General features: G+C 23.0%; 2 protein-coding genes across 9 annotated transcripts in view; one reads left to right on the forward strand and one right to left on the reverse strand.

Moving 5' to 3' along the window:
* LOC127289762 (trehalase) lies at positions 1–23,536 on the reverse strand. 7 transcript variants are annotated; one of them, XM_051317903.1, is made up of 8 exons: positions 15,700–15,881; positions 15,082–15,170; positions 11,370–11,942; positions 9,012–9,794; positions 8,789–8,922; positions 7,849–8,402; positions 7,393–7,634; positions 1–2,988 (listed from the first exon to the last, which is right to left on the reverse strand). In XM_051317903.1, exons 3-8 carry the CDS (start codon positions 11,498–11,500, stop codon positions 2,850–2,852), a joined length of 1,983 nt encoding a protein of 660 aa, XP_051173860.1. In that variant the 5' UTR covers positions 11,501–11,942; positions 15,082–15,170; positions 15,700–15,881; the 3' UTR covers positions 1–2,849. The 7 variants fall into 7 exon arrangements, with proteins under 7 accessions (XP_051173860.1, XP_051173858.1, XP_051173862.1 ...); XM_051317901.1 differs by lacking the exons at positions 15,082–15,170; positions 15,700–15,881 and adding an exon at positions 23,241–23,536; XM_051317905.1 differs by lacking the exons at positions 15,082–15,170; positions 15,700–15,881 and adding an exon at positions 21,848–22,151.
* Positions 23,537–24,958: 1,422 nt separating this feature from the next.
* Positions 24,959–25,199, forward strand: part of LOC127289758 (uncharacterized) — a 30,057-nt gene continuing 29,816 nt past the window's right edge. The window contains exon 1 of one of the 2 annotated variants that reach the window (XM_051317887.1): positions 24,959–24,977. The gene's annotated coding sequence lies outside the window, so the exon portion shown is untranslated. The remainder of the gene's footprint in view (positions 24,978–25,199) is intronic. The other variant, XM_051317888.1, reaches the window with a different exon arrangement.

The following is a 25,199-nucleotide window of genomic DNA, read 5'->3' on the forward strand; positions in this document are numbered from 1 at the left end:
AACATGACATGTGTAATTTATTTAGTTTAAATACAATTATAAAGGAATTTCTTAAAAGTATTCATTATGAGTTCATATTATTTGTAAAATACTCTATACACTCAAAAAAAAAAAAATTTTTTTACAGGATCGTTATAGAATCCTTTGCCGCATTTATTCAGAAGCAATAATAGTAATAATAATAGATTCAAAGACATTTTCTTCAGTGTACAAAATAGTTAATTTGTTTATACAAAAAAAATAAACTTTAACAAATCGTCTATAAATTTAAATATACATACAAGTTTATTCAGCCTAAATTGCCTATATTTTATTTATTATATAATAATTTTTCATTTAAAAGAGATATAATAATTCAAGTTATATATATAATATGTACAATTTATCGAATCAAAATTTAAACTATTTGTTGAAATGCGATTTTTCTCAACACTTGTTTAAATTTTGAATTTAAAAATTTTCAAAATTACTTATATAAGAAACAAGTTTATTTTTCAGCCTATTTAAAAAAAAAGTCTCAAAAAAAGGCTTTTTTTTCTTTTGACGCAAATGCATGCAATAATTTGTTATGCTCATTGAAAAAATCATTATTTTGTTTCTCTAACTTTTTACAATTATTCTAAAAATTTCGAAGTTATATAAAAGTAATTCACAGTTATATCCTTTTTTTTGCGCAACAATAAATATATTTATATTATCTCTAGTTTCTTTCCGTATTTTTGCGCAATAAGGCTTAGGATAAAAAAAAATCGTTTTGTGACCAAACCATTAGTGGACATTTTCATATCACAGTGAGAAAAATATTTCACTTCATCATAATTAATTTAATTAAAACTTTCTTTAAACAGAAAAATTGAAGTGAAAAAAATATTTATTTGGACGTATTCAGTGTTATATTGTTGAAATAATCTTAATTACATTCTTAATTATGAAGTCATTTCCATAAAAAATATTTTCATTATTACTTTTATTGTTGCTATAATTATATTTTAAATACAAAGTGTTTATAAAAATAGGTTTATCTTTAAGTTAATTTTAATAGAAATTGTTTTTTTTTTTTTTTAATTTAATTTTTATTGTTTATTAAAAATAAATTTGAAATTCTAATAGAAATGACTTTAGATAATAAAATGTATTTAATTGAAGAAAATTTCTAACAATTATGATCGCTGGATTTAACGAAGTCTTTTTCTCACAGTGTAATATTTAAAATATGAGAATATGTTTTTTATAAATGTCCACAGTCGGTACAAATTGCTTTCATCCCTTATGAACATATTTTTATATGCAAATAATTATGTCACAATGACTAATACGAAGTTTTGTTGTCTGTCACATAACATAATGCATTTTCTTCTAGCTATAATAGAAATACAATAATATAGTGGTCGGACCAGCAGACTTTAAAGTTTCTATAATTATAATAATTCGCGAAATATCGTGCACAGCACGAATTCCTTTGTCTTTACTTCCACAGAGAATAAAACTTCCAACTGCTATAGATAAATTCAATTAAAATTTTATAAAATTGTTAAAAAAAAAAAAATTCTCACTAAAATGAGCGATAAATTTTTTTTTTTAATTTTTACAACCTCAACTAACGGTAACAAATCTATTCGGTAAGAAATTTGTTTCTTCTTTTCCTGTTTCTACTTTAATAAAAGGGGAAAAAAAAAATTTCTAATAATCCTAGATTTTATTTTATTCTTTTTCAACTGAAATGATATTTATAACAGTAGGAGATTTTTTTCTCTCAGTTTCCTTGTCTTTTGAGAGACAAGAGATGAGATACATGAAAGAAAGATTTATCTTTTTTTCAAATTTTCATCAGTGAAAGTTGTTGTACGTAAAAATGTATATTCTTAAGCATGATCCTCACTATTAATATAATTAATTCGTTACTCATATATACACATTTTTCACATTGGCCATTATTAACTAAAGATCGCATGAAAAATACTTAAAATCCTGCATCGCTACGATATATCATGAAAACAGAATTTTTATCAAATATTAGCTATTTGCACATTTAAAATAATTCTATAAAAAAAAGTATCTAAATCACAAGTACCACAAGTTCTCATTTTGTTCTTTTTTAGAAAAAGAAAATTTGTGACGCAAGATAGTTCTTTTTTTTTAAATCAAAATTCTTTGATCTAAAGAAAATTTTTCCAAATGTTCAAAAATGTTTTGCGCTAAAAAATTAACACTATTTGGCATATTTTTCTCGAAAGAACAAATAAATATTGACGAGAACTTATTGGTCATTATATTGGACATGCAAATAACAATTTAAATAAATTAAACTAACGTCAAAAAGAATTGACAAACATTGTGGGGCAAATAGCTAATTTATAATATATCTAATATACAAATTACAATAATATTGCAATTTTTAAAATCAATACTCTATAATTTCATTTATCACTAAATTTGCAATTATATACAATTACAGTTTTAAAAATAAATCTGTAATTATAATTCAATAATATATAAAATCACCAAAAATTACGATTCATAAAAATTAATATATATGTTATTTGATAATTAATTTGATTAAAAAAAAAAATGAATGACGTTACTCTGGCCATTAGCTGGTTTTCTTGATTAAAAAATTTATATATATATATACAATTTGTCATATCAAATTTATAATCGTATATAATAGGTTTATGTAATAATTGCAAATTGATTTCATCAATAGTAGAAAAGATATTTAAAAAAAATTTTTTCCAATTTAGAAAAAGTCTCAGCTAATGACGTTTTTGTCCATATTTTACAGCTACTTAAATTATGCAAAAAAAAAAAGAGTATTATAAATTTGTGTACACCTATAATTCGACTCATTGTCAATCGTTGCTCATGTCTCTGAGTTCCGTGTATGCGATTTTTTTCCTATATATATTACCAGCATCTCCAAATTGTCTTTTGTCGTAAGTGGTAGCTGGTTCGAGCGAGAGATACTGACGTCTTTTGTACACCACCATCCTGTAAAAAAAAATATCTATCAGTTTTGAAATATAACTTTATCCTATAATGTAAGTTAATTACATTTTTTTTTTTGTATCAACAAGGACACTTATTAAATATTTTTAATTTTAAATTAATTAAAATTTTTTTTTTAATTAATGTGCATTCAATAAATAAAAAAATTGATGATAATAATTTGAGATTTATAAAAATGAGAAGAAAACATTCACTCTTTAAGCTGAGAGAAATTCTCACAAATAAATCAGGTAAATGGGAAAATTTTTAAAAATCTACAACATTTACAGAATCTCTCTCTTTCCCTCGCTCTGCTATCTTCATTCTAAATTAATGACTTATCTTTAATATAAATTTATATTAACACAATGCTGGCGTTTTTTTTAAACAAAAAAATTTTTTTAAAAAATTAAAGAAAAAGAATACAGAAAATAAAATTAGATTCTTTGTATCTTTAAAAGATTGATTAAGCAAAAGATCAATGAAAAATTAAATAAGAGAAAACTATTTACTTCAAAAAATTTGCTTAATTATTTATTTTCAATTCATTTTTTCGAAAAAAATAACAAGTATTATTATGTAATTTTTTCCATTGTGCTAAATTTCAAAAAAAAACGTTAAATTGTCTTGAATCAATATCGATAATTATTTTAATAATAAAAAGTTCAAATTTCTAATTCAGACAAAAATTATTGAAATGTATATCTTATTTTCAATTTATAAAATCATTAAATTTATTACATAAATTAAAAATAGTTATATAATAAAATATTTCACATTTAAATTGTATATATTGTGTACATTTATTATTCATCATGAATTTGATTTTCCTAACTCTCAGGAATTCCCTAATTAATGCAGGAACAAGCAATCTCAAGAAGAATGGACTTATTGAACTTAATAGTCTCACGTCCCAATGAGTTAGTCCTTGAAGAGACTGTGACGTTGTCTACGGTATCTTGCAAAAAGTGAAATACTCAAAGAATAAATTTATCATCAGTCTGCGCAGAAATGCAGACATATTTCTTTTTTTTCATTTTTTTTTTTTTTTTTTTTAATGTATAACGAAGTAACGCGTAATTAAATTCAAATTGAATAATTTTCATCTAAGATTCTTTTTCATTTTCTAATATACTTACGTTATAACAATTGTCGTCAAAATTAAAATTTTAGTTATATTTTTAAATTAGATAACTGAGATTTAGATTCTAGAAAAAAAAAATAATGATAATATCAAAGCAATTAAAATTTCAACATTTTTGTTACTTTGGCTCATTCATTTAATTAAATATGATTAAGAGCGAAAATTTAAATTTTGATAATAATCGTAAATAAAAAAACGAGTAAATAATATTTATTTATAAAAAAAATTGTTTAAAAATTTCTTACTTTTTATATTCCTTGTATAAGTTAATTTCTTAATTATAAAAAAGATAAACTTTTTTTTCAAAATATTAAAATTTTTAATATTAATTTTTATCTAATCTGCTCAATTGATCTAGACACTAATTTATTTTCAAACCAGTAAGGAAAATCAATACCAGAAAAATTCAAGATTATTCAAATCTACATTATAACATGCACAGAAAAAAAAAATTAGGAGTTATATATATATATGGATTAAAAAGGAAAGTGCTGGTTCTATTGGTAGGAATTTGTTTTTATATTAACTTTATTATATAAACTTGTTTTAGATTATTTTTTCACGATTAGTTTATCAGATAGTCAACAATTGAGTTAGTAAACTACTGTTTAGGAAGTATAATATCTACTTTGAAAGAACAACAGTTTAATATTGTATAGGATACATGCATCAGTTTTTAAACTTATTAGTATAATTTTTAACTTTCCATGCAGAATAATTTCTGATAATTTATTAAGTGTCAAAAAAAAATTGAAAGTTATAAAATCTATTTCAAAAAATATGAATTTTTTTTTGCATTTGAAAAATTTTAAAATAATCTTTCGTGACAAATTTCGTTATTAATTCATGTGCGAATTACTTTTGTATATTTAATAAAATCTTCAGCAGATTATAGCATTAAAAAAGTGTTTTTATTATAGTAACGATAGTTTCGTAAAATACTCATTTATATATATATACTCTTATATAACATTGGATATAAAGCTAGTGACAATTTTAAAATTGTAGATAATTTAATAACTCTTTATAGTATTTAATTTCAAATATAACAAGATTTAAAATATTTCAAAAAAAGTAAAAATTAACAGTAAAACACAACTTAATAAAATATTTGTATCACGTTCTTTGATTATTTATACAAAACAAAATTATTTCTTTTCAACATTAATTCTATGGAAGCTAATTTGATTTCACAAAAAATACGCTTCGTCTTAGAATTATACTTTTCTTTACATTACATTCAGTAACTCATTTTGATCATCTTCGATCATCAGAATAAGTATATCAGAAAGTAATAATTTTCTCTTCACTTTTTTTTTTTTTTTTTTTTTAAACTCTTTGTGAAGATGATTAATATTTTCATACTGTAATGTAAAAATTCTCGGATTAAATACTTGATACGCTGTACTAAAGTAATAGCAACTCACAATAATCAAGAACTCCGTCACAAATTACAACAATAAGTTATAACGTCACTCGTTTGTCTGACTAGAAATATCTACTTTTTGTTCTCTTCCTTAAATATTTTATATTATTTACATGGCTTATCACTTTCTTTTAAATCGTAGAGAAATTCAATTTTAATACTCTGACAATTCGCTTTTTTCACATTCTTCTATAATAATAATAACAATATTTACGTATATATTAATTTTTCAATTTACTTTAACTATTCTAAGAATTTGAGTTAATACGTCATTAAATATATTTACGCTATTTTTCAATTAAATAAAATTAATTTTTACTTATAGAATTAACAAAAATTTAAGATTTCGCGCGAAATACTATTTTTCATTTAAGTTAATCTATTTCTAATCGAAATTTGACTATTTTTATTAAATACATTTTGTGTGTAAAAAGCAAATTATCAGTGAAATATGTTATATCTATTGGAAAAATACGAAAAGCAAATTAATAAAAACACAAAAAATTAAAATAGGTAAGTTAATACATTAATTTGAACTAAGGAACAATATTGATCAGGTTAAATTTGTATTAATAATCGACCAGCGATATTTATAATAAAATACCTTCGTATTTTCAAAATTAATGAGAAAAAAAATTCCATCTTCCTTATTTTTGATAAGTCTGAATTTTAACGATACTTTATAAAATAGCAATAATCTCGTCAATAATTCAAAGTCAATATAAACTGAAATAACTTCATTAAGATTAACTTTCATAAAATTCTTAATTGCAAAAAAAATCAAGCATTCCGATAATTCTTATATAAAAATAGTATCTAAATATAATGTCCAAGAATTTAAAACAATGAGATTAATTTATTCTTATACGAATCATTAAGAATATTCTCACTGCGTTAAATTCTGTCTCATAAAATTATCTTGAGGAATGTACTTTTGTATTCCACATTAAACAATAATTTACTAATAAAATTTTCTCTATATGTATATATAAATATGTACACAATATTTACGTAAAATTAGTTATCACCTGCCAGCAAGTGTTAAATTTTTTTTTTTTTATATGCACCAAATTTTTTTCATCTATCTATTTTGTGCATTAATTTGTATAAATTTTCTTTCCATAAATTTTGTATGCATAAATTTTATATGCAAAAATGTCCAAAAATGTGTCAATTTCTATGTGTCTAAATTTTCTTTAGAAAATAATATTCTTGAAAACGTAGTGGCCAGCACATTGTTTCCAAATTTGAGTCTAAAAATAAAAAAAAAAAAAAGAAAAAAAAGTTAATAAAAGCTCAAAAGCACAAAAAAAAACACTCACATAAAATCAAACGAACAAAAAAGACAAATAAAAATAAAATAAAAAAAAATAAACAATATTTTTGTGGAATTTCTTGTGTTACTCAATTATCAGCCTTTGAGATTATTTTTTTTATATATCTCTAGACTACGTCATCATTAGTTTTCTACTTAGCAAGCAATCATCAATCATCAAAAATCATCAGCGTATACTCTAAAATATCAATGTTTTCTTCTCTCAATAATACTTTTCCGTAAAACTTTTTTTTTTTATATCTGACTTAGATCTGACGAATATCTGAAACAGAAAAATAATTCAATTTTATTATTAAAATGTATTTATTATTTGAAATTTCTTTTAAAAATTTTGATATTTTAATATTCTGAAGTTAATTTTATTTATAATTATATTATATAAATCATTAAAATCTATTAGAACTAAAAAATTTTATAATTAAAAATGATTTATTGCATAATACAAGTTTTAATTGTATAAATAAAATAAATTTATCTATTTGATTGAGATACTCACCTCACCCTATAAATCCTGCAGCTACTGATATCATGATAGCCAAAATACCAGTCATAAGTTGTCCAGCTGTTGAGACAGCTACCTGTGATTCAGGTGGATTTTCCTTTTGTAAGAAATGATCTTCTGCCGTAAGCTGGTTACCGTATTTATTTATCAAGTCCATAATAATTCCATTCGACCAACCGAATCCAAATTGAACCTCATATTCCCCGCCACCACCATATCCACCTGATACTGTAGCGTCATACTGGAAAGAAATTCCACTCTCACTTCGAAATTTCATATTTTTTTATTCCAATCATCAAATTTTGTATTTTTAATTTCAATAAATCAATTTGAAAAATTAAATTACAATTTGATTATATTTACATTTAATTTAATAATTTCAATAATAATAATAATAAAACAAGATTTATAATTTTTGCTATTTATAATTAAAATCAGAATAATTTAGAGCTCACCTTTTCGAACATGACATTAGTTTCATTGAATGCTTTGTAATTGCTGCGCACCCATCGTTGACTTAATTCGTAGGCCAACCTTAACGCCCAAGGATCGGACGTTCTATCAAGTGACATGATTACAAAATATTGAAGTGGAGGCCATGCATTTGGATAATCCCATTGTTCACCGGAATGTTCCAATGTTGTTGGTATACCACCAAGATTGAGCATTATTTGTTGTTTTTCAAGATATTTCAATACTTTCGATACATAATCACTTTTTTTATCAACATCATAACAATGTGTCCATAATGGAAGTACATTCGTTGGATAAAAATAATCTCTTTTATCTTCATTAATTATATCATAATCTAACCATGTACCTACTTCATTGTGCCATAATACCGCCGTCACAGCATCTCTCCATTCATCTGCCTTTTTCATATAATAATCACTTTTTGTCTGATTGCCAACCATTCGATTAAAATCCGCCAACAATTGTGCGTTTAAATATATTATTGAATTAAGGTCAACGGGAATTATGCTTCTTGCCTTTGAATTCGTCAAGTTACCTGAAATACAATTTTTTTTCTCAGACAAAATTATATTTATTTATTTACTTTCAATAGAATTATTATTATTTTTTTTTATTGAAAGAAAAAAAATAAATATAATTTTCATATTATATTCTATAATTTTTTATTAAATTGTTTGTCTATTAAATTTTGTCTTCCTTGTTCCTTGTAATCAACTTGAGAGATTCTTAGAATTATTGTTGATAATTTTTATGACACTAAATTCTGCGTTTCTGTAAATTGCTAATTTTTTTTATTTCAATTATTGTCAGTGCCATAAAATTAAGGTCATTTTTTTAAAACAGGAAAAGTTTTTTTTTTCTACTTTTTAGAAAACAAAAAAATTATAATAGTAATAAATTAATGGCCGAAATAAAATTTACCTTTATTTGTACCCTCAAGTATAAACCAACGACTGGAAAAATCCCATCCACTTTCTGCAGCTGTTTTCAGTTCCGCGTAATAATTATTTTTCTCTTCGGTTGTTCGGAAAATTTGACTCGTCAAATAGTCCTCTCTATATATGAAAGAAAACAAAATAATTATATTTTATCTTTTTTTTTTAAATTATAATTTAAATTCGTCGACAAAAAAAATTATTTGTACCTATAAGATTCGGGTCGAGGACCTATGGAATCCTCATAATATCTGGCAAGAGTATAAGTAACACCATCTTTTTTAACTTGAACCGTTCGTCTAGTCATCCAAAAATCGAATTCTTTCTCCAATAGCCAAAGATTTTCTTCCAACCATTTACTGTCGTTGGTGACTTTTAAATATTCATTAACCATTGGAATAAGCATTGGTGGTTGTGATCTTTGTGTATAATATATTCTTCCACCATTTGGTATAAATCCAATTCTTTCAACAATTGATACAAAATTTGAGAGCATTCCTCTAACAGTTTCTTTCATTTCCGATAATAAAAGACCTTTAACTATCCAATATGAATCCCAATAATAAAATTCACGAAAACGTCCACCAGGAACAATAACTGGATTTGGTACATAAATAATTGAATATTGCTCTTGATTCATTTTAACTTCATCCTTCATTTGTCGACCAAGTAATTTCCAAATATAATTTAAATCTTTGGCAAATTTTTTCAAACTTTTATCACGTATATTTTCAAGAAACATTGGCTCCTCCTTCCAATCGACGGGATCCCATGTTTTAAATTCCGATCCAGCTGGATCAAAAGTTCTATTAAGAAATTCCTCAACTTGAATTGATGTTGGATTATTTTCGGTATCACTCATTAATTCACGAAACAATGACATCGTTTTATTTGGTGAATATTTCATTTTCATATCAACAAAAGTCTTCGAATCTTTGAAAATCTTGGCCATTTGTACAGTATGCAATAAATCTCCATGGCAGTATATTTCACTGTAAGGTATAATATTTTTTTTTTTTGGTTTTTATTTTTATTTGAAAAAAATATTCTATTAAAAAAAAATTAATAATCTTATTTTCCTATTAATAAATAGCTTGTACCTATAAATAATTAGTATAGAAAATAAAATAATTTTAATTCATAAATAATAATAAACAAATTCAAAAAAAAAATTAAAATTTGGAAAATTAAGAATTAATAATCTTATCAGTAAATAATCGTCACTGATCTACGACCTCGTATAATATATTCCATCCACTTTCCATTTCTATACATAAACTGGAAGACCTTAACGTTTTTTTTTTTTTTTTTTTTTTTTAAATCTTCCGGATACGCCCTGATGTCTAGTTGTGCTGATATGTTGAACATTTAAATTATGAGAAATTAGACATCATTATTTAATTAAATAAATAAATTCAATTTTTGAAAAGCAAATGTCTAAATTCTCATATTTTCATCATTTTGAATTCTCTTATGCACTGTGATGAGAGTTCAAAACGATAAATTAACATTTGCAACCCTTTTATTACATCATAAAGAAAGAGGCCACATTAAACGGGGACATTAGTTTATATGTTTGGATGAAAGCCAGAGTAACGCAGTGCGAAAGCTTCGACCAAAATCTTCCTCTAAATCACATTTAACTCTATATCAAAATTAAATTCAAAATCTAATTAAAAATTAACAAAAAAATTTTTTTTTTCATTTTTACAATTTTTTAACACTGCAATTAATTTTAAATTTATTTCTCTAAATCTCCATTAACCACAAAATTAGGTATATATTAAAACAAACATTTTGATAATATAATAATTCAAAAAATATATACATTTTTATTTAATGATAATTATCATTAATCATTAATTTTGAAAAAATTTTTTACAAAAATTATATCGCTAATTATTAAGAGGAAAAAAAAAAGTTTTTTATGACAAAATAATTTGTAAAATAATTTTTTAAATGAAAAAATTTATTTAAAAAAAAAAATTTTAATTGTACTTTTTTTTTTGAATTTGGACAAGGCTTTACCTCGCAGCATTGTTATTATCATAGGCCAACAACATAGAAATTGTCATTGGCATAAAAATCAACATCGACAATATCGTCATCGTCATCAATACAGGCGCGACGACGACGACGATGATGAAGATGCGTTCATTGGCGCGAAGCACGTGGACATTCAGTGTTAAGGTCATGTGCATCGTACTTGCGGAACACGTTAATTTAAAACCCTCTCACATTATACTCTGTTTCATCGTTTCTAAGTTCAATATTAAGGTCACTCCAGTAAAATTAACTTATTTTCTAAAATTTTCACTCAAAATTAAAAAATTTATCCCCTTGTTGAATCTAAACTAAATATTACAAAAAAAAAACAAAGCCCAAATTTTTTACATATAAGTAAAATAAATTATAAAAAGAGAAATTTTGAAATAACAATAAATAAATACATTTAAACTCCTTTTTCTGTGGAAAATAAAAATTAAAAAAAAAAAAAAAAATTTTTTTTCCAAATAAAAAATTTATCAGACATGTTTTTTTTTTTTTTTTTCTCGTGAAGCACTTACCTTGGACACGGAAGTGGTTTCTCTGAATTTGTATCCTGGCCTGCAGTAACGAAGAGAATTTGTAGGATCGTCAGAATGCCAATTGTGATTTGCACCAGTAATGTCACAAATCCTCGAGAGTTTAACGTCATTTTTATTTTTTTTTTTTTTAGAATAGAAAAAACTCGCGAATAAAAATTTCAATTAATTAACGATATAATTCTAATTGTTTTATCAGTTAAATGAGATGCAAGAAAGTTTTGTTTATTTTTTTTAATATGAATAAAAGTCGCGATTTTTATTATTAAATTTTCTTTTTTTCTTTATCTACTGATTTTTTAAATCTTCAATCACTTTTTTGTTTTCGCACTTTCGCACTACGCTTTTTTACCCCTCCCCCTTATTTTTTTTTCTTTTTTTTTTGTCTTTTTTTATTAAGTTTCTGTTTCCAATTTGGTGAATTTAATGTAATTTTGCGGACAAATTTTTGAGGATGTGAATCCTTACTTTTTGCCAATTGGTTTGAAATGCGGACCCTCAGTCTTGCCAAGCCTACGGGAAGGCTTTAACTCCAAAAACAAGGCCACATCTTTCCTGAAACAGAAAATAGAATTTTTTTTTTTTTTTTTTTTTAATTTCAACTGTCGGATATGTAATTAATTATATGGAGATTATTTATCCAACAATAAAAATTGTTATCATTAAATTTTAAGACTAGTCTTAATATGTAATTTTTCATAAATTTTTATCCTCAATTTAATTTTATTTACAAACAGATTAACAGTAATTTGATTAGAGATACCGTCATCTTATCGTAAGATTTAAATTTATATTTTTTCAATTATTGAGTATTGAACATAAAAAAACGGTAACAACTTAATAATAACTACGTAATAATTTTTTTTTTAAATTAACTTATTAAATACTGGAAAACAATCTATAAAACGTATATTTTTTTTTAATAACTCTTACAAATGATAATGTAAACGATGTATATAAATCGTTTTTTTTTTCGTTATACTTATGGAAAATATTCTTCTACCAATTTTGTGAAAATTTATTTAATATGTCGAATTTTATATTTTGAACCGGTTAATGATGTAAAAAAAAAACATTTTTCGCTAGTTAGAACTTTCGGATATATTAATGAAATCTCTAATTGTTAAATAAGTATGTCGCCTCAATGTACTTCATGATGTTGTTAGTTGTTTGTCGGTCGATTTACCGACAACACCTTGAATGATTTAACGTCTTCCTGTTTCATCAGCCTTGAAAAATGTATTGTATACTTTCAAAGCAATTCAAATATCGTCTACATTAAGACAGAAAAGAATTATTTCTTCTTTTAGCAAAATTGGAAAGAGAGAGAGAGAGAAGCAATCATTTTTTATAATCTACTTTCCGTTTTATTCTACATTACAAAAAAAAAAAAACCAAACCGTTATATGATTTTTTTTCTTTTGTAAAAATGAGAATAAAAAAATTAAAAAAAAAAATTAATGAAATACATTTTTAATAGCTACTCACGTTTTTTTGAAAATTCACTAACTTAAGTAAAAAATTTCACATATTTTATGAAATACATCGTATTTCTGAATAATGAAAAAAATTTTCATGAACGATGAGGAAAAATTTATTTTTTTTTGTTAATATTTTCATTTTCTCGGTCGGCAATCCAAATATTTTCATTTGCACGTCATTTTGTATAACAATATTCGAGTATTCTTTTATTATAACACTTTTTCTCTCTTTTTTTTTTATTTTCTCACTCTTGTGGAATTTTTAAAATTTTACTCGAGCAACAAAAAGTAAAAGCTTCGAGAGTACCTATATCTGCGAGAGCACTTTTAAAATTGTGTATTACATGCAACTTCAGAAACTATTTGAGTAGTGGGAGATGACTGGACGATTGAAACGTTGCGCAGTTCTTCTATATATATATATATGTTAAACATATCGCCGAATGGTGTGTTATGATCATAAAATGAACATTATAATTCAACTGCAATTTTACCTTCACAGTTTTGTTCTTTTCAATCACATGCGGTTTAGAAACATGTGCTAAAAATTTATTTTCGAAATATAGGAAAAAATTTTCAAAAGAAATTTTTTTTGTTATAATTTTATGGAATTCAAAAATATTATTTTTATACTCATTTTCTATTTTCTAAAATTTATTTTCGAAATATAGGAAAAAATTTTCAAAAGAAATTTTTTTTGTTATAATTTTATGGAATTCAAAAATATTATTTTTATACTCATTTTCTATTTTCTAAAATTTATTTTCGAAATATAGGAAAAAATTTTCAAAAGAAATTTTTTTCTTATAATTTTATGGAATTTAAAAATATTATTTTTATACTGATTTTCTATTTTCTAAAATTTATTTTCGAAATATAGGAAAAAATTTTCAAAATAAATTTTTTTTATTATAATTTTATGGAATTCAAAAATATTATTTTTATACTGATTTTCTATTTGTTTTATTTGTTATAATGAAAAAATAAGAAAAAAAAAAAAATTTCAGAAGGTATCAAACTTGAGTAATTTATATGCTATATAATCGAGATAAAAAAAAAAAATACTTCTGGTGAGATAAAAAATTTGTCATTAAGACAAATTACAATTATAATTGAGAAGGAATTTAATTGTGTAAATTTTCTGATAATGACTGTTATATTGTAAAAATACAAATTTGGGTAATTTTTATTATTTCTGATGAATCATTATATCAATAATTAATTTACCACAATGAAAAAATGAGTTGGCATTTTTAATCACAGATTTTAACGAAAAGAAATATATTTCTCATCTTTTCTTTTTTTCAATTTACATAATATAATAAATTATTTTTCACAAATCCTACTACTTTCATCAGTTTTTTTTTTTTCAATAAAGAACTATTTTAAATCACTTTTTTTTCGAAAAGTGATTTGTTTTAGTAAATAATTGTTTTTTCTTTCCCTTTTTTTAAAAAATTCTTTTTTTTTTCTTTTAAATCTCCCTTTATGACACAATTGAACACGTTATCTCAATTTTTTTTCTATTGCAATTTTAAAGTAATAATGACATTTTTGAAATTATAAATCACATAATGACAAATAAAAAGAGTTCAAACTCCAGTGTTCAAAAAAACAATAAATATATATTTTCTCTTCTGATTTAATTGAAGAGGAAAAAATTTTTTTTATCATTAAAATTTAATCACAAATTTTGTGTATAAAAATAAATTAATTTCCCATATAGTGTTAATTTTGTTAAATGGAAATAAAACAATTCACAAAAAATATATATATATATATAAATTTTTGGCTCAACTCCAATTTAATTGCAAACATACCATTCATGACTTTTTCATTATTTTTAAGCGCGCCAGCGTGTCAGTAAATAATAATTGACATGATAAATTCGTTATCACTCGAAATAATCACATAATAGTGTCATATTAAGGGGGATTTTTAGTCGCAAAAATAAATGACAATTTATTCAAGATAATAACTCGATTATAGTGACATTCGCAATGATTTTAGAGGAGACTGACGACTTTGAAGATGAGAAGTTCTATTCGTGGCTTTCAATGAGAGAATATACTTTTGACGCAATAATACGCTTAAAAATAGTGTAGAATTTTTGTCAGCCTTGTAGGTGCCATCAAGCATATACAGGCAAACATTACATATATATATATATATATATTTATAAAATATATAATGGAACAAAATAAAATATATACCTATATATTTATTCGTAATTCACAATTCGAATGTTTGATAGTTGATAGTTTCCGATCATTGTCCAATAACAAACCGGCAAAAGGTGCGGCTAGAACAATAAGAAACCTTAAAAAAAAAAAAAAAAAAATTTCCAAATGGCGGCAATACAAAAAACAAAAATTTTCAAAGAATTGCGTGACTTGATATAACGAATATGACAATGATAAATGTAGATAATATCAAGATAATCAGTGTAAATAAAGCTGATGCACGATATCTCAGATCATTGTTATATTTGGTAATTATAAATTGCAAGGAAACTATTATAAATGATTAAAAAATAATTTTAATTCCTCTTTCTGAAATTTAAGTTATTAATTTCTCCGAAGCTTCTAATTTTTTTTTTTTTTTTTTTTCCAAAATTATGGAATAGAATAAAAGGAATATTTTTTTCATTGTAATTTCGTTATCAGAAAATGTAGAATTTTTAATGAATTTTCCTTGATGATAATATGAAAAAAAAAGAAGATACTAATTAAATTCGTATCAAACATTGAACTTGTATGATTCACGTGCGTTTATCAATAACATATCCACCCATATATAAAAAATTTTTTTTAATATCTAAACTATCTAACCTTGTGTAAATTCCTTATATCCTCGATCCAAATTATATAAGGATCTCTTTTATTTTAATGAAAAAAAAAAAAAAAAAAAAACCACACAAATCGGCGCAATGCCGACAATTCTTCTCTTTAATGATTGAGTATAACGCTTCCTTCTCTCTCTCACTGTACTTCGCGTTAAACTGAGAACTGACTTCTGAACTCGCACATAGCAAATGATTACGAAGAAGCTTCGACTTGGTGGGAGATTGTGGTGGGGAAATTTACAATTGAATATAAGAAGGGGTTAGATATAGACCCACTATCAAGAAACACAGGTAAAATAAAAAAAAAAAAAAAAAAATTAATTAATATTAGGATAATACATATATAGTCAATATTATATATTTATGATGCTAAATTTTTTTTTTTTTTTTTTAAATAATCTTCACGAAAATAATATAAAAAACAAATATTTTTTATAGCCTTTATGAATTACACACATTGTGTGTACAAGTCCATTAAATCTCTATTCCCACTTTCTGATTAACTGTGACTCGTGACTTTGCTTTGCGTCATACTATTAAGTGATATAATATATTGTCAAGATTTGTCGAGCCCACCTGGTTTTGAACGCTGATTGGTCCGCGGATCGACACACCTACATACCTACAAAATACCACTCTTTTATTTTCTTCTTATCGCTCTAATGCCGCGAAGTGAAAGATCAAGCTACATATTTGTGTAAACTAGTCGCGAGTAATGCAAGAATGCAGAAAATTTCATCAAAAAAAAAAAAAAAAAAAAAAAAAATTTGGGAATAAAAAATATTTCAGTTATATTGAGACACATAAAATTTGTTTGGATATGTGTCTCAATAAAAAAAAAAAAACAGTGTATTTAATATTATATGAAAATCTCTATTAAATAAAGTAATTTTCCAATAATTTTTTCTCTTTTAATTTGTAATGACAAAAAATTTTCATTTTATTTAATTTTTATTTTATTCAAACTTTTAATTTAGGAAATTGATAATTTTATCATTCATGATTGGTTTTCTAATTATTTCAACAAAATAAAAATTTGAACAAATCGAAATTTTTCCCCATTAAAAATGTTGTTAAGCAGAAATTTAATTAAAGAAAGAAATTAAAGAATTTGAATATTGCAAATTCAAATTAATAATAATAATAATAATAATAATAATAATAATAAAATAAAAAATATTTATGAGTTCAACAAAAGGAGTCGTCTTTTTAAAAGTATTAAACTGTTTATGACTCAAAAAATAAAACAGTTAATTGTATATAATTTTCCTGCAAATTTTATAGAAAATAATTCTTCATTAAATTTGCAAAAGAAAAAAAATCCATGTATTATTTGCGCAATTATAAATACAATAAATTTTGAAAATCTATACTAAAATACCTGTAAATAAAAAAATAAAAAATTCTATTCACTTAGTAAATTAATGTTAAATATATCGTTCAACTGAATACTTATTTAATTATATTTAGTTTAACGAGAAAAAATAACATTATAACATATACTTAAAAAAAAGCTTTGTAAAAGATATAAAGTATATTATTTCATTTTTAAAATTAAAAACAAATTATATTTTTTTAATATAATTATTATTGATGGCATAATTTGATAAATATAACAACAAATAAAAAAAAAAACATTCGCATACACCTTGCTTTTGTTTCTATTTAAGTGACAAAATGCTAGCACGTTTTTTAATCTTTTCATGTCAAGTGTTTTTCCACAATTTGAAATCACATTGTTAACTAGAACAAACTTTACGTTTCAATAAATATGTATTAAGCCCATTAAAAGAAAAAAAAAAAAAAAATAAGAAAAAATTACAAATTCTTTTATTAATTGTTTACCAATAGCTTACTTCTTTATTTCATGTATTAATTCAAAAACGAGAGGAACAAAAAATTGTTTATATTTCTCATTATTATTTCGAAATAGAAAAAAAAAAAAATTCTCGTGTAATTTTAAGTACCTAACATTTTTTTGGTATGATAAATTATTTTTTTGATATGAACCCATATATAAAAAGTATGTCTGTAAAAATAAACAAAAATTATCTCCTATCACTTTTTTTTCGATGTTTATTTATCAAATTAATTTTCAAAAAAATTTAATTTTTATTTTGTTTACTATTTTCTTTTGATGATGTGTGCTCATTATCAAATTTTTGCAGTAATTTAATTTAAATGAGTGCGTGAGTTTTAACACGCACTTCAAACTATTTTTAAAACTACAGCATGTGACTCGACGTTTTTTTTTTTCTTAAATATTTTTAGGTCACAAAAAAAGACTTCATACTTAAGAATGCATTTTAAATAATTTTTATGCAAAAAATTATAATACAAAAAAAAAATTAATCATAAATTTCGAAATTTGTATTAACAAAAAAAAAAATTAAATTATAATTTGTATTTACACGCCTCTTTAATTAGGTATTTATAGGGGAAAAAATATTAAGTAAATAAAAAAATTATAAATCGTAAAAGAAAATAATAAATTACAAACCAATTATTAGCGAATAAAACGATGTATTATAAAAATTACTTTTTATAGGAGATAAAATTTGACTTTTACGATTAAAACCACAACAAATTGAACAATTTTTTTTTTTTACTAAAAAGATCAACTAATAAAGCTTAAGTTGTTAATAAAAAAAAAATTAACACTTCTGCGTTAAAATTGAATAAGTTTTACGCGTGGAAGCAATTAATTGATTGTAATTCGCAAGTGTCTTACATTGACACTAAAGAGACAAAACTTCGGTTTCTATTCATCAATTCGACTTTTCAAATAGAATATGTCGTAACTTATAACAGCAGGTTGATGAATATAGGGGTCTGATGTAACCGCATAATAAATTATTTCGTGTCAGCTTATTTAGAAACGATAATTATATAAAATAGCTTTTTTTCAACTGATAAATACATAGTTAATTAAATTTCATGAAAATTGGGATACTTTTAATTGACAATATATTTTACAGGTGTTAAAAAAAAAATGTTGTTTAAAAAGAGAATAAAAAAATAAAAAAATTTCCTTAGTCTAAACTTGACCTAAAATCTGTTAATTTCCTCATCTACCCCTCATTTTACTTTATCTTGTTTGAAATAAAAATTTTATTTACGTAAAATAAAATTTTATTTATGCTAAACAAAAATTTTTATTTCCTCCAAAAAAAAAATATTTATTTAACTCCGAGGATTAAATTTATTTTTCCTCTACCAGATGTTGAAATGGATTTTTTGAAAAAAAAAATATTTTTTAAAAAATCGCTTCAATTAAATATAAAAATATAAATGCGACAAAAAGTGTTTAGTTATTTATTTAACAATAATCTTTAGCAATTCTAGAAAAATCCGCTTATACAGTTAAAGGTGAATGTGTGTGAAAATATTTTTCAAAAGACATTCGTTCATTGGCCCTTAAAAGATGCTTTCGCATCATCAACAACAAGGTGATGATGACTATAAAGACTGACCAGGAGAATAATCATTCTATTTGCTATTTTTAGCCGGAAATAGGTCGTATGGAGGGTTCATCCTCATTGGAGGGTTCATATTCATTCGTCACTAGCTTTGATATGACACTTCAAAAATTTGTTATTTTTAGATACAATCTTTCCTATTAAGCATATTGTCTAATGTATAAGTATATATATATATATAGTCTAATGTCTAATATTAATGTTTAAAAAAATATATATCTTTTTTGACACATCAATTTAATTCAAATAATAATACTCCATTTCCGAATATTAAATTCGTTAAATTATGAAATGATCATATTTTCTGATTGTTATATATATTTAACCTTTCAATTGTGATCGTTATTATAGCTAAATTCGACAAGTCACCTTGTTATTATTTTTTTTTATACATAAAATAACAAAGTGATTGCAAAATTTTATTTTCAATATTCCCCTTAATATTTTATTTTATCTAAATAAAAAAAAAATATATATATATATTAATTATTTTCTTAAATATTTTATTTATTCAATTATTTTCGATAAAGTTTATTTTTAAACAATGACAAAAGTTTATTATTTTCTCAATTTTTTTAATTTTATCTATTATTGACTTTATAAACAAGTGGAAAATTTTACCAGGACATTTATATTTAATTGTTTGAAATTTCTGTGATTCAAGCTATCATTTGGTACATCATTACATTCTACTATAATTGACGACTAATGAAGAATAAAAACAAAAATTTCACATAATTATTAATTTATTGTTAAAATGACAACAAAAAAAATGAGATATTTCAATGATAATAATCTGGAGAATTTTAGAGAAAAAAAAAAAAAAAGAAAAAAAAAACTAGAAAAACGTGCTACGTTTTATGTAATATGTATATGTGGAATTATATATCTTCATAATAAGAAGAATTAACTAACATAAAACTTGAAAGTCAAATCTTGATGATTATTCAATATATAGATATCAATCAATAAATGTATAACAAATCCGGTTCCGCATTGAAATTTTTCATGATAGACAAATTAATTCTTCTTTTCACTGTCAGACAATTACCTAAAATTTATTTAGTCGCGAGTCTCATTATCTTTTCAATGATTTTTAATTCCAATTACAAAAATTTATAAGAGGAATGATTACAAAAAAAAAATTATTTTTAAACAAATGTATTTTTTTACTCTGATATGAATAAATATTTTCTTTGAAATATCGTAAAATAATGTCAAGATATTTATCTATTATTGTAAGTTTAATTTATTTTAAAGTGTACAATTATTCTTTTAATTTTCTCAATGCATAAGTATTTTTTTTTTTCAAATAAACTTATTCCTGAATCAATAAATATATTTTAAAAATTACCCACTTTTCTGTTAATTATCCAACGCGAATATATATAATAATAATAATAATTAAATTTAAAGAAAAATTCAAAAAATATTAAAAGTGGAAATATTGAATAATTAAATAAATAATAAAATAAATAATTTTTGTAATAATTTCAAACTAATATTCAGATCTAAAAAATATTCTACTTTATTAAACTCTCTTAAAGAAGTTTAAACATTTCCGGGAAAACATTTTTGAACAATTAAAGATTTTATTTGAAAAAAAAAAATATTTTGAAAAATTAGTAAAAAGAAAAAATAGTAAAACGCGTGCTGCCATCTTATCATATTTCTTTGAACAATTTACTTACTAAACAATGAAAAAAAACAGTTTTATCGACATAATTTTCTTTATAGTACTCTGTTATCTCTTAATGATAAAATTTTTTAAATAATAAATCAATGAAATTTTCTCTTCCTGATGTCTTATTATATTTTAATAAATATATCATTAACAATTTTCCCAATTACTGAAGAAAATTGTTCATTATTTAAAAACTATAAAAATTTAAAAAAAAAATGCAAACTTAAAATCTCCAAACTCAAAATTTATTCCTTTTATATATTTTTTGCAAGAAATAATTTGTCTTTCATCAAAATAATGCCACTTTTTTTTTTAAGAATTAAAGAACCAAAAAAAGATTAATGGCTACACATCAATGGGATATGATATGGGTTCAAAGATTAATTTTTTTACGTCATAGAAACTGAGAAATTATAGCAACAAGTTCATATTAATGACGTCAAAAAATAATAGCCATCAACGGACCTTCAACGATTATTGGATTATTGAAAAGAAATTAATCAAATAGATATTCATTTGTTTGTATATAGTTATCATAATCAAGGCACTATTATACATTTTTGTCTCTATATATGCAAAGACCGAGATAGGAAATACGTTTCTAAAAACGACAGAAAAATTATTCCCTGATTACAAATAATGTTATTTAAATGATAAATTTTTAAAATCAATCAATCAATTCATGGCTCAAGAATTTTATCAATTTTAACGAAGAAAAGTATTTTTTTTTTTTTTTTGGTGATAAATATCAATGGAAATTGATATTATATCAATTTTCAATGGATTAAAGTATTACCAAAATGAATCAAAAAAAAATTTATGAAATAAAAGAAAATTTCTGATTAAATTAAATTAATTTAATAATTAATCGAAAGTAATTAAATTTAAAAATTATTTATAAAACAGTAATTTATACAAAATTAAATTAAAATTTTTATATATTATATACGATTAAGAAAAGAGATACGCACTTTTAAAATAATAATTTTTTCAGCATGTAGTGTATCCTAAACTTTAGCATTATTAAAAAATAATTGACAATATTACATATATTCACAAATTCACTACATTCACTTTAAAAATATTTCAATTTTTAAACAACACTTTCTTAAAATATCAATAAAAAAAATTATGTAACTTAAATATTTTTTTTTAAATAAAAAATACAACATTTCCACAATTATTTGTTAAAACATTTTAAATTGATAAAAATGAATTTTAATTAAATAAACAATTTTTTTTTAAATAGACGAGTCAAGTTTTGCACGGTCCGGTCAGTTGCTAACTGATGAGACATGAATCAACACGACATATAGGTACATCAACTGAATGATTGATCCTGATTCGACATGATTATACAGTTGATTACCGCGTCAATAACTTTGTATTACTTTATTTTCCAATCTTTATTATGTAACAAATAAATAAAAAATTTAATCCAATTAAGACTATTTGAAATATATTTATAATATATACATTGTAATTAAGAAATAACTTGCGTTATTTATACTTTTAATTTTATAAATTAATTAAATTGTCATTAATAATTTATTAGAGTTGTTTTTATTATTATTTTAATTATGTTTTTGTATTTTATTACTTTTAAATATTACCTTTGATCTAAGTTTATAAATTAAAATTATAAATTAAAAATAACTACTTGTTATTTTAAATAAACAAAGAGAATATGTCACACAAAGAGAGTTTGTTATAATAATGTTTGAACTTTTCCACAATTAAAAGATCTCATAAAATTGATTAAGGTCATTGGCGTGTTTGAGAAACTTCTATTGCTTGTAACATTCAATGGTCACATCAACTTTTACATTTGATTAAAATTATATAATAATTAAATAATAAAATAAATAATCAAAAGTAATATTTAAAAGTATATTGAAATCTCAACTAATGAAAACTTTTCCATGATTAAAAGATTCTATCAAATAGATCACGGTCATCGACAGAGGAGAATATCTGTTCCTTCATACTATATAGAGAGCACGTACTCACAAGGGATGTAGTAATAGAAATCATAAATCATGATCGATTTCTCATTAACGTAATTGATATTTCATGGAAAATAGAAATCACTTTTAGATGCATTTACAATTACGTGTACGTAAATGTATTCATGCTTCATTTATGGAAAATCAAAAAAAAATTTGCAAATTTAACAATTTTAAATTGTTTTATATTTCGCAATAATAATAATTTTGTAATAATTCAATATCCTATATCAAACTAAAACACGTGCTCTCTGTTTATACCGTGAAAGTGCAAAGTTCTGTCACGGCATTGTTAGATTTACATATACATATATAATTATTGTAATGAGTAATTGTAATAAGTATTTAGATTACTTACATTATCTTGTTTTTATAATTATTATTGAAGTAACTTAAATGTCATTCTTTTCTATAAAACGTTGAAACAAATGAAAACAAATAACACTGACGATTCTAACCCTACTATTACAATCTGATGCAATTATTTCAAATCACGAATTATATCTGTTTAAAAGATTGAAACACATTTTAACTTCACTAAACACGATAAATTTTGTAAAACAGTAAAATGTTTATATAATTATTAACAAGAAGACACTACACAATAACATATTATTTTAAATTCAAGGGCACGAAAAAAAGAAACGAATAACCGTAACTGTCATGACGTCATACAGAGATGGGTTAGTATAGTCACACACTTATTTTCTTTTTACATGTGAACATACCTTTAAAACGTAACTTGAATCATAATGGTGCAATCACACATTGGTAATAAAAAAAAGTATTTCGCATTGATATTTACTAAATGTAAAATAATTTTAGTCTATATAATTTAAAACAACTTACCGATTACCTAAAAGTTGATATCTCTCCAACTTTTGAGTAACTATCCAGTGATGATGTTTTTGATAACGCGAATTAATTCGTTGCCCGCTGTAACACAGGCGACGTTGCCAAACAACCAGCATCACTAAAATGAAAATTAAAACTGTTAAAATCATATTGGATATTAAGAATTATTTAAAATTTTTAACAACAAAACACAAAAATATGACACCATACATTTATTTCTGCCAAACTAAATTGTATAAAAAGCTTAACGCAGAGGTGTCACATTTTGGAGGTTCTATTGTACCCTCTATCGTCAATTCTTTATACTACATAGTTTGAAGTTAGCTGTCAACTGTCAACAAATATAAATTATCAAATTTTATAAGAATTCCCAGTTAAAAAGTATTAAATTAAAGCCTTTGGTAACATTTTAAACATTAAAAAATTATTTAAACATTTCTATAAATAACAATAAGAATTTTTCAAAAATTACATTTTGTTAATCAAGCTCTATTTTTAATGTTGTCATTGTTAAAATTTTGAATCATTCCCATATTATTTATTTTGAAAGTAATTTACAGAACTGCGTATATTTATTTAATATTGCTTAACTTAAAAATTTATAGATCAAAATAAGATAATATTCACTGCGCAAAAGATAAATATTAAGTAATTAAAAATTGTATCAGGTGCCCTTTGAACATATCAATGATCAGATAAAAAAAAATGCATTTATCAATAGGATTTGCTAATGTATTATTTTTACTAATATTTACTGTTTAGTGATTTTTTTTTAATTACAAGAAACAAAAATTTATATTTTGTTTATAGAAAAAAAGGTTATATCAAGCTCAATTTCATAAGATATTAATTTAACAAATTTTATTATTATGACTTCAATTATACAGAAATGATAACTTTTAAGGTTATGTTTGATAAACAAATAGAATGACATGGAATATTTTGGGGAATTCTTATAGATAGAGTTTATTAGATCAGTCATAAATTAAAGTAAATATAATAAATGTTTTATCTTCGTAAAATTTGACGAAAAGTTTGAAAAAATTTATCTATAAGTTATTTTTTCAAGCATACATTTGATAATTTTTTTTTTTTTTTTATTTAATGACAACTAAATTAATTGTTTAAAAAATAACATTACAATTGCTATAATGAAAAACAAGAAAATATCATTAATATCAACATCAATTTACCTTGTAGACGTAAATTATTGGAGAAATTGCAACAACTTTTGTCACAAGTAAGTTGAATAAATTATTTTTTGATTTCTAATGTAAATCCTAAATATTCTCGAGTCACACACGCACAATTAATTTACTACACTTATAACACAAACACAATTAATTTTACTATTAATTTCACAGCTCAAATTGATTTAATAGGCAATTGTTTAATGATACTGCACTTTAATAATGGAGATTAATACTTTTTATACTAAAAATTCATATCTTAACTCAACTAC

The sequence above is a fragment of the Leptopilina boulardi genome, unplaced genomic scaffold (assembly GCF_019393585.1).
Source record: "Leptopilina boulardi isolate dan_hultmark-lab unplaced genomic scaffold, ZJU_Lbou_2.1 LbouV2_51, whole genome shotgun sequence".
Taxonomy (NCBI): Eukaryota; Metazoa; Arthropoda; class Insecta; order Hymenoptera; family Figitidae; genus Leptopilina; species Leptopilina boulardi.